The sequence below is a fragment of the Apis dorsata genome, unplaced genomic scaffold, assembly GCF_000469605.1.
Source record: "Apis dorsata unplaced genomic scaffold, Apis dorsata 1.3 scaffold_365, whole genome shotgun sequence".
Lineage (NCBI taxonomy): Eukaryota > Metazoa > Arthropoda > Insecta > Hymenoptera > Apidae > Apis > Apis dorsata.
The window spans coordinates 456708-468651 of NW_006263630.1; the positions used below are offsets into that span (position 1 = coordinate 456708).

General features: G+C 23.5%; 1 protein-coding gene across 4 annotated transcripts; it reads right to left on the minus strand.

Moving 5' to 3' along the window:
* Positions 1 to 2022: 2022 nt before the first annotated feature.
* On the minus strand, positions 2023 to 11393 carry LOC102671950 (mitogen-activated protein kinase kinase kinase 12). Of its 4 annotated transcripts, none has more exons than XM_031511926.1 (12): positions 11034 to 11393; positions 7831 to 7997; positions 5322 to 5596; positions 5013 to 5196; positions 4735 to 4926; positions 4168 to 4594; positions 3835 to 4061; positions 3446 to 3764; positions 2975 to 3372; positions 2655 to 2867; positions 2384 to 2579; positions 2023 to 2312 (listed from the first exon to the last, which is right to left on the minus strand). In XM_031511926.1, exons 2-12 carry the CDS (start codon positions 7968 to 7970, stop codon positions 2193 to 2195), a joined length of 2691 nt encoding a protein of 896 aa, XP_031367786.1. In that variant the 5' UTR covers positions 7971 to 7997; positions 11034 to 11393; the 3' UTR covers positions 2023 to 2192. The 4 variants fall into 4 exon arrangements, with proteins under 4 accessions (XP_031367786.1, XP_031367784.1, XP_031367787.1 ...); XM_031511925.1 differs by having other exon boundaries at positions 2193 to 2312; positions 5013 to 5199; XM_031511924.1 differs by lacking the exon at positions 11034 to 11393 and having other exon boundaries at positions 5013 to 5199; positions 7831 to 7970.
* Between the last annotated feature and the right edge of the window lie 551 nt (positions 11394 to 11944).

An 11944-nucleotide genomic window follows, 5' to 3' on the forward strand; every position in this document is an offset into this window, starting at 1 on the left:
GTAATAATAATGTGTATATTTTATTATTAAAGATAGGCTGTGGAAATATTTATATTTTAATAAGTTAATATATTTATATATGAAATAAAATCATAATATATATTTTTATTTTTCTTTACGTATATTAACTTTTTAATTAAATGAAAATTTTAAATAATATATTTCATTTTCAAACGTGAATGAATATAAATAATTAACACTTTCTATCTTATATAAAAGAACTTTTATTTTAACAAAATTGAATTATCGAATAACTTATATCATGCTCTTAAGATTTTTATTATTATTTTATTAATTAAACATTTAATTATTGTAAATCAATTATTGTAAATCAACTTTATTTGTTTATAACACAAATTTTGTGTATCGCATTTATTATTAAGGAATAATAGAACTAATCAGTTTAGCTGCCACTGCACAAGAAGGAACAATTTATGCAACTACTCGCATAAATATAATAGATATAATATATATGATTATTATAAAGTACATCTTTGTATATCTTATTAATTATTTCGTCCAATGAGCACGTGTTAGATATATGTTATATCTTAGCTGCTATTTTCTTAAGTTCATATACTGTATTGTCTATATGTACAATGTATAATAATTGTCATTAAGGCAATTTGAGTTTCAAAGCAGGTACAATAGATGGATGCAGAACAGTACTTTGGACAATTGAGTTAACATATTTTAGTTTTGCATGTAAATACTATATACTTATTGTTACTGATTTAAAAGAATGAGTATGACTTTTACATACAGTCCAATACTATTAAGAGTTTCAGTTTGAAACTCAGACAACCTGCATTGTTTGTTTGACTACATTATAATATTACTTATATTAATTTTTTTAAACATAGTCATTAAATTAGATTGTTTCCATTTATTAATTAAGAAATGAAACAATAAAATTTGTGACATGTAGTATATTAATATTTTATAGTAAGATTATTGGTAAAAGTTTTAGTGCATCAAAAATATTTAATGACTTTATTGCAATAAAATTTTAATGCAATACCTCATGTTATTTATAATTTAATTCTATCAGAATATTTGTTGAGTTGAAAAATTATTGTACTGATGTGATTCTATTTCCAATTACAAGCTTAATTATTTCATATTGCACATGATAATAAATTTTGTTATTTTACTTTAATAATCACTATTTGGTATATTTTATGAAAATTGCCATAGGCACTTATGTTGTAACATTTATTTAATAATTGTCATTCCATTACATATTTTTTAAATTAAATCATTTTAAATCATTTTTGAAATTATGTTTTTCTAATACAACATTTATTACTTTATGACTTTATTGTATTTCTATATAAAACTCCTCTTCAAACTATTTTATAATATATGAGTTTATTATTTTTTTTAATTGGTCCTACACTACTGTAGAGTTTGTTTATAAGTACAAATGAATACAATTATTGCATTCATTGATCATGGAATGATTGATTCATTAATTGATTAATTTTTATTAATATATGAAATAAATGCTATCATTGATAATAAACTCATATTTAGCTGAAAATTCTATATTTATTAAAAGGAACTATAAAACAAAGTAAAACATAATGGAATGAATATTTTAAGTGTTAATTTTTTCTTTTTTCGTATGAAAGCATGAGGTGCATATATTTACAAATAATACTATATAATAACATGTCATTAAATAATACTATATAATACTATATAATAACATGTTTTTATAAATTTTAATTTCCGCTGAAAATATCATAAATCTACATCTTAATATTTTTCCTAGAAAAAATAGTTATTGATTTAAATGTCCATCTTTCTATAGAATAATTTATATCATAAATAATGATAGAAAATATATTTTCATTAAATTAATTCAATTATTGAATTTGAATAATAAACTTCAAAAAAAAAAAATAATTTAACTCTAATTTTGTTTTAGAATGTGATTTCAAACTTTTTTCAGTAACTATTCAATATTTCGATAATATTAATCTAATATTTCATTGATAAATAATGCATTGCATCTAATATTTCATTAATAATAATGCAAAATTAATGTACATATATATCTAACATATCTTAAATTGATAAATATCTACAATATTTAACACAGAATGAAAACATACATTACAAAAATGCACTGGCTGTTAGGTACTGTAATATATCACTCGAAAATGAAATATAAAAAATTTGTTAATTTATACACTACTTTCTATTTTTAAATTTGCATCTATTGGTTGAGATGCAATTGTAATCTCACTGACTTCATCTGTTTCTGATTGACTTGATGTATCAGAAACATCATCTATTTCTTTTCTCTAAATAAAAACAAAAATATAATTTATTATATCTTACATAAAAATTACAAATAATATTTATTTTAACTCACCTTATGAGAATAGTGAATATTACGAAATACTCTTTGCATATCGGGATTACTTTCTAACGTGGAGGATTGACTGGACGGAGGATGTGAATATTCAGAAGTATTTTCTTCATCAGAAGCTAATACTCCTTCTATTCGTACCATTGCATGTTTAAATCTTCTTAATCTACATCCAGGACCAATTGGTCTTCTTGCAATACTATAAAATAAATTAAATTAGAATATAAATTAATTTGATGTTTTCATATTAAAAAATTTTTACATTAAAAAATACCTTCTTCGTCTAAGAGAATAATTATATGTATAACTTGGATCTTCACCCTCTTCATCTGACCAACTTTCTTCACATGCATCATCTTCACGATCACATAAAGTATCCATACTTTCGGAACAAGGTCGATTTTTACTTTCTGATTGTTCTTGTGGTGTATTGTTAACAATTATTCCACAAAAATGTCCAGGTAATTTTATAGATTCTTCTTTATTTCTAAAAGAAATTATTTGTTATGTCTAATTATTATTATTATTAAATTTCATATTTTTTATATTTTTTATTAATTTTATACTTTTAAATATATATATTAAATATTTTACCTGTGTTGTATTATATCATCACAATTTCCATTATCTATAGAAGAAATAAGACGATTAGCATTAATAATTTCACTAACTTTTCGGCCAAGCGTTTCTAGATTATCATCATCGCTACAGTCCTTTAAACGTTCATTTCCATTTGTACGATTTTCATTTGAAGGTTCAGGACTGGAACATGGACTAGATTCTATTCTATAATGAGCTTCGGATAAAATTGAATTTCCATTTAAACACTCTGCTGCTTGTTTATTTAATGATTGTTTATTAAGACTATTTACAGAAAGCTTTTCTATTGATGGAATTGTTATACGTTCAACAGGATTAAAATCAGTTTCATTAATATCCATTATATCTGTTTGTGTTTGATTGTCAACAAAACGTGCACATACTTCTGTGCTCTGAAAACAAAGATACAGTCAGCGCTATATTTTTATTAAATAACAAATATATGTCTTCAAATTAAATACATACTTTTCTTTCACGATGAGGACTTGATCGTGGACTAGAATTTACACCACAACCAGATCCTACCCTGCGATGCCTATATTTGCGTTGTTTAAAACTATTATTAGGAGCTAAAACTGTTTCTGGTTGATTAGATTCATTTAGTTGTGTATACATAGTTGCTTTTATAGGACTTTGAGGACAATCTGTTGGAGATGGTGGAGTCGTTGGAGTAGATGATGTCGAAAATTGAGGATTACGTCTACGATGAAGTCTTTCTTGAGCTTTTAAAAGAGGATGTACAAGTCGTTTCTTACATTGCTTATATCCATTTTGTTGTTCTCGTCTAAAAAATAAAATATATTCATTATTTATTGTTAATCATACAAATATTCCATTACAAATTTATTACTTACTTAATTACATCTCGTTCACGTTGTTCCAATTGCAATAAAACAGCACTTAATTCTAAATATAAATTGTTAGTGCGTTCAAGTTTGCGTTCATAATGTTCTCGAATATCTTGAGCATGTCTTAATTCATCCTCACGTCGTCGAATGAGATCAGCTTCAAATCTTGGACTGCTACAACTATTTGTCTGCATTTGTTTCATATGATCCCTAATTTCTTTTTTCCAAGATTGCTGTAATAAAAATATAAATATTATATTTTAAATAATTTTTTAAATAATTTAAAGAAAATAAAAATTAAATAAATTAAAAATTATTTTTATTTTCAAAATTTTTTACCTGTGTCTTAAAATAATCATCAGGTTTAGTACATAGTACTTCAACTGCTGCAATACCGAGATGAATTTCAATATGTTTAAAGGAAGGCCTATTACGTGGTTTTGCAGCCCAACATTGTTTTACAAGTAACCTATATCCTTCTGGACAACTTGCAGGAATTGGTAAATGAAGAGAATTATTGCCTACACCCCAAATGATTGCAGAAGAATCCACATCTTTATAAGGTATTTCTCCACTTAAAAGTTCCCATAATACTACACCATACGACCATATATCTACTTTCTCAGAACAAGGTTCATTTCGAATAATTTCTGGAGCCATCCAAGCAACTGTACCAGCAAAACTCATTCTTGTACTAATTTCATTCCATTCTCTACTAGTTCCAAAATCGCTAATTTTTACAACTTCTCCTTGTCCTATTAATACACTGAAATAATATATAATATTCAAAGAATAAATAGATATTTTTATTATATTAAATAAATAAAAAAATTATTCAATTTGAGAAAAAATGTATATAAATTTTATATTTTATTTTATATTAAATTAAATGACACACACACATACTTTGGACTTTTAAGATCTCTATGTATAATTTTATGTGCATGAAGATAGGCCATTCCAGCAGCAATTTGTTTTGACCAGGACACTAATCTAGGGGGTGGAACTGGTTCACCAGCTCTAAGAAGATCATATAGTGGTCCATATGGACAAAATTCCATTATTATACAATAACACGGTGCTTGTGTACAAACACCTCTAAAAAATAAACAAATTATTTATTTGCAATAAATTATCATTATTTTTATATATTATAAATATATTATAAAGAGATAAATACATACTTAAATTGAACAATATTTGGATGGTTTAACTTTCGCAAATGCCGTATATCAGTTTCACGTGGTTCCCGTACTTTTTTTACAGCTACAACTTCTTTATTTAATTTTCCACTAAATACTGCCCCTTGAGCTCCAGATCCAAGCCATTGAAGTTCACTAATTGATTCAAATGGTATTTCCCAATCATCTGCTAAAATTTAAAATATAAAATAATTATAATTTTATAAATATAATATTATTATTATTATATATTATATTCAATTTATTATTATTATATGTTATATTATGAATTTTATAAAAAAAAATAGTTACTTTGATGTCCTTTAATTTTTTCATTTACTGCTGCCTTTGAAAGCATAGTCCAAACTGGACGCATACATCCTAATATACCTTCCACCCAACTTGATCTTTGTGCATCTAAAGTTCCAGAAACTGGAGTGCATTTTGTTGCTGTTTCACTAGAATTACTATTGCTTTCCGAATTGCTATGATTGTTATTAGGTAATTGAGCATCACGTGAATCAGGAATAATAGGACCTCCTGCAATTCCACTCAACTGACCTAATTCTTCTTGGATACATAACATGCTAAAATAAATAATTAGAAATATTAAAAATAATGTCATGTCATGAAAAATTATAAAATGAAGAAAAAAAAAAATTTTTTTTCATTATTTTTCATTATTTCATCTTTTGAAGATCCAACTTCGTTTATTTTTCATTTTCAATCAATGTATTATATATTGATATTAAATGTTGAAATATTAAGAAGATTATATAAAAATTATAAGAAAAATAGTGCAAATAAAAAACTATTAATGTTACTATATTACTAAGAAGTATGAATATATATATATATATTCATTCACTATTACATATATTATTCTAAATTATTATATATATTTAAATAATTAATTATTTAAATAAAAATATTTATATTAAGAATAATTATTTATTATTTAATACATTATATATGTATTGTATATAAATGATATTATGATTAATAAAAATAAACTATATTTATATTTAAACTATATTAATATTAAATATGAAATTGTAGATTTATTAATAGTAAATCATCTTTTTCAAATTTAAAATCATAAAATTAAATTTAGATCTCTACAAATAATGTAATTAAAAAATATTTTTAATTAAAAAATGAATTAAAAGAAAACTTAATTTAAATAATGCAATAAATTAATTATATTATGATCATAAATATATTGTTAATAAATATACATTTTATATAATGATCCTAGCATTTTTTAATGTTTTTTTCAATTATTAGATTTACTTTATAAATTTATAATATATATACTTTATAAGATTTATAAAGTAAATCTAATAAATAAATATAATTAAAAAATCTATTGATTAAAACTTTTGTAATGTTTCGTGATCACAACAAAGCGATTTATTACATATATATGCGTATAATCAACATCATATATGTATATCAAAACATATCGTTATATTAGATCACGAAATAGGTAAATAACGAATAGGTAATATAACTGAAGCAAGTAAAATTAATGATATTAGAAAAGAATCGTTAATTATTGGCATAAATTCTATAAATGATTTGTACACCTGTCAAACATATAACCTGTGAAACAAGTGGCTATTGTAATAAGACGATAAATACAAATATTAATATCTATAATATACCAATATATCTGTAATATACTATGAAGTAATATGTACCTTATTACTACAGCATTACTGAGCAATAATATTTTGTATTTATCTAAAATGTTTAAATTATATAATAAAGTCATATCTGACAAAACTATAAATTCATGAAAATAATATAAATACACGTCGTCTGATTAACTATGATATAAATTTATAATAAATTAACAAAGATTATCAGTACGACTTGTATGTGAATGTTTAGTACAAGGACCAGATTGAAGTCAATGATGGTGCCGTTATCGGAAGCGCATTCCGACGATTTGGCCTTCATGCTCACCTCCTCGTACCGACATTCTTTGGAATGGCCGTATCGTCATTTTGAGTCTTCCGGAGGAAAAATCGTGTAAATACCATCGTTTTATGCGTAGCATATGGATATAATAATCTTATCTCATGCACTGAGAAAAAGTGTCACAAAATCATGCCACTAATTGAACATTTACACAATAAACAAAAAAAAAAAAAGAATATGATAAAACTATGCAAGACGCATACGAGAACGAAACATATCGTAAACTAAGAAGTTCGTCGGTAGAGGGCTACATTTATCGTTTACCTAGATTCTAGATTAAATATCAATTAAACAATATTGTTCGTAACTATGTATAATGTATTATAATTTGATAATGCTAAAAAATTTATAATTATTTTATATTTTTCATCATATAGACAATTGAAATTTTATAAGAATTATTATCAAGATATTAAACATATTAACGTTATTTCATAATAAATATATTAATTTTAAATAATATTCTTGAAATGTTTCATAGTGAGTAATTAAAAGTACGCATGCGTAATAGTACGCGCGTAATTTAATATAATAAGGCGAATATTTTAAATAATTATTATAATGTATTTATAGTAAGAGTCAAAAGTAATTATACATCTTAAAAATAAAGAATCTATTAAATAAATTTTTTTTTAAATTTTGTTGCATACATTAAAAATTAATTGCAAAAATATAAACTATACATAAATTGATAATAAAAAAATATTAATGTTTTTAATATATTATATTTGAGATTATATATCCAATATTATTAATTTGACTCTCATTATATAAATAAATATTTTTATATTATTATATAATATATTTAGTGCAGTAAAAATTTTTATATTCTTACCTATTAGTAAATATGTGTGTTTCTGGATGAGAAGGTGATAAAACAACTTGATTAACTCCCGATGATGCTTCTGTCTCCTGAGGTTCAAATTTGTATATCTCAGGTTGAGACAGTGTTTCTGTTTCAGCGGGAGTGCGCATGATTTCTTATTTTTTTCTATTTCAATTCTATAACAAAATATATAATATGATAAATAATGTAATTTATGATCATAAATTTTTATTAATATTATTTCAAATAAAAAAATTAATTTTTACATGCATGTTGTACATATATAATCAAAAGATGTTATTCTTCACAATACTACAAGAGTGTAAAACTAAATGAAAAAGACAAAAAACAAATAAGAAATCACTTAAACTTTTTAACATTGATTCAATGGAATGTCAATCTAATAAGAGGCGTGGTATGTGACCGTCACATATTTAACAATTATAGATTTATTTTTCATGCAAATTTCTTAAGTCAAATCGAATTATATTTAAATAATTTTTAATTAACTATAAAAAATATATTTAAGGAGGAAATTAACAAAAAAATTAATAATGGAGTGCAAAATAAAAGATTTAATTAAAATTTAAGTTAATTTTAACTTAATAATAAAAATTTTGTCTCATGAGATATAATTTATAAAAGAGCGAATATTATTCTTTTAATTATAATTATAAAATTTTTATTATTTAAAAATTTAATCAGTCTTATAAAAATTTCTATCAGATACTGGTTTAAACATGGCACCCTTTCGCGCTACAAAAAGGAAAAAAAGCATACCGAAGTTTTGTATAGTGAGTCATTCGTAGGCGTGCCTTGGATTAATCCTAAACACCTGTGCTGAAGTCTAGGTAAGTTTACATATTTAATACAACCCCCGAAATTCAGATCTTCAAAATGTGAAGATAATATGAATATAAAATCATATAACATCGTATTTTTCTAACTAATATGAATAACTATAACTATTTTAAGTATTTACATTAATATGTAATATCTGTATGCTTGAATATATATATCTTTTTTTTTTTATTATACGAAGAATTTCTAGAGACTTTTGCATTTTAAAGTTATAACATATAAAGTTATAATATATAAAATAATAATATAAAAGAACTGTTTAAAATTTTATTAGAATCATAACAGATCAATATTCTGAAAAAATAAATGTGTTGCACCCTTTTTTTTTCTTGAACAAACTCGTGATCAAAGTTAGGAAAAATTATAATATCTAGAGTATTCAATATTTATCCTTCAATATTTATCGCTTAGCTGACCAGAATATCGTAATCTTTATATATATTGTATAAGAAAACATGATATAAATATTTAATATAAGATTAATATTTATTATAATAGAAAGTAATTTTTATATATTAGAAAGTAAATTTAATTATGATATTAAGAATAAGTGCGACAAATTTAATAAAATTAAGAGAATATTACATTAATTTCAATTTTTTATATTTTTGTTATACATAGATGCATGATTCTATTACATTGAAGAGATCAAAAGATTTTAAATCATCAAAAAATTTATAGAATAATCTAAAAATACTTTTTAAAATAGAGATTATGAAACAAAAGAAAAAAATTTGATATTAAACTAATTAAAAATAACTTAGAAAAATTTAAGAAATTGTTTATTTCATAGAACATAATGAATGAATGTAATATTACATTAAAGTAAACAACAATATATATGATAATACTTTCATTATTCGTATATTTTGTTGACTTATTTATATTTTTATACTTTTTATACTTTTGTTCCTATTTGGACAAAATCTCCCTTGGGGAGAGATGCAATGAGAGTTAAATGATAGAAGAAATTTCAGTTTCGCTGTCTTCTCTGAAAGATACGAAATGTAATCTGTATAATAAAATAGACAATAAAAATATAAATGAAATAATAACAATATGAATTTCAACGAAGAAATTTAATTTATTATAGGAAATATATAAACTTTTCTAGGAATAATTAAACTTTTCTTAAACTGAATAATAAAATAAAAAATTAATAATTCTTGTATAATCTAATGCAAAAGATTTTTTGATTTAATAATTAAATCTAATAATTTATTAATAGATTTCAAATTAATCTGATAGTTTAAATTTATTATATTTATTGTATTTGCATCATTTTTATCAAAAAATTGTAAATATTTGTAAAAAAAAAATTAATGTATTTATTATGTGTATATATACATGTTAAATATTCATTAGAATAACATGCAAGTTTTGCTACACATCCTAGCATTGAAATCACCCGATAAATTGAGTGATCGCGATGCTACATAGAATCAGTGATAGAATCGGTATATATATTATCTTAATATAAATTTAAATAAAGTATATTTTAATATATTAAAAAAATTAACTGTACTATTTTTTTTAATAAATATGAAATGAAATTCAAAATATAAAGTATTTATTTAATGTAGTATAATATATATTCTGTAGTATAATATATTAACAAAAATATATCAGAATAATTCAATGACAAAATACTAATTTCTTATGTATTTTGTGTTAAAAATATACTTATTTAATATTATATTTTACATCTAATTCATAAATATAAAAATTGCATATTATTGAGGAAAAAAGTTTTTTTTTAAATTATATTTTCTAAATATAAAATTTTTTATATAAATTAAATATTTTTTATTCTGCATACCAGTACTCAATTTTATTATTTTACTGGTTTTGAAAAATTTGGAATTTCGTTTTATTATTATTATTTTGAATTTCATTTAATATTTAATATGGACAATAAAAATTTTTCTATTTCAATATGTATGAATTAATTTAAAAAACTTGTTTCAGTTTTAATTATTTATTTTTTATAGACATCTTTTCTTTTTTTAATTTAATAAAACTACGTTTCAAAATATCGACAGTTTGAGCTAAGTGACGCTATAATCTTTGAAAAAGACGCACAAAACGTGCACCACTGCGGACAGAATGAGATCCGTGTTCAATGCAGAACGATTGGGAACGTAAGCTTTCACTTTCCTCGAGCGACTTGCACAAGCGAGACACTATCGTGGTTAGGACGCACGACATTTGGTACGAAAAACTCGTCGAAGCATGAAGCATCGAATATTCGAATAAAGATAAAATAAAAAGTTTTGTATTTGGAAACGGGGAAGAGGAAGAGTATGGGAGACACTTTATCGATTAAATTCAGACAACCCCTCTTCTCTCACCTTTATAAAAAATATCTGTCGACGATGACGGCGACAGTCGTAATTTCTTACGAAGTATCCATAAAGTTGTATCTGGCGCCATGCATTTGCAAAGTTTTTGCAAATCTGAATCTAACACTATAAGCATGAGAGTTTTCAACTCTCTCAAGAAATGTATCTTTGTATTGTATGTCACAACAATCATGCAAAAATATACATATATATATTTCACTGTTTAAATAATATCACTATTATATACGTTTTAAAGTGCAAGCGAGCTCAGAGAGCCGCGAATTTATTCCCGTTGACGGTCATGAAAACAACCCCACAACACCCTGACGCACGACGCGTCCAGCGGACACTAAACAAAATGGCGCGTAGCATCGTCCATGGCTTCGACACCAGAGTGCGCCTGTCTACAAATGTATAAGGACGATTATTCTATATCTAGCAGAAGGGGACAAAATAAGTAGATAGATGAACAGGTTCATCTATTCAAACCACGCCTCTTGGTATTCGAGTCTTGTATAAATACTACTGTATGATGTATTGTACATAGATTTACAGAAATGAATATAATTAAGAAAATTTCTTCTAATAGATAATAAGAACATCTCCTAAAATATATATATTAAATAATATATTTTGGTATCCTGTTTTTTATTATATCTTTGATTTATATAATTCTTAAATATATTTAATTAAAAATATAAAATACATAGATATTAATATATTATATATAAATAAATTTATAGAAAAATAGAACTGCAGTCCTGTATAGTTATTAGATGGCGCTACTTTTATACATACTATTTCCTTCAACCCCATATTATGAAAAATTGCTATCTTATAGTTTGAGAATACATTATTAAAAAAATATAGATATAATGATTAATTCTATGTTAATTACATATATGTTTATACATATATAT

Coding starts and splice junctions, on each gene's coding strand:
- LOC102671950 (XM_031511924.1), bottom strand. CDS start 7,970: ATGCGCACTCCCGCTGAAACAGAAACACTGTCTCAACCTGAGATATAC. Junction 4,927..5,012: donor CCAAATATTGTTCAATTTAA/GTATGTATTTAT, acceptor TTTATTTTTTAG/AGGTGTTTGTACACAAGCAC. Junction 2,580..2,654: donor TATTCTCTTAGACGAAGAAG/GTATTTTTTAAT, acceptor TTTATTTTATAG/TATTGCAAGAAGACCAATTG.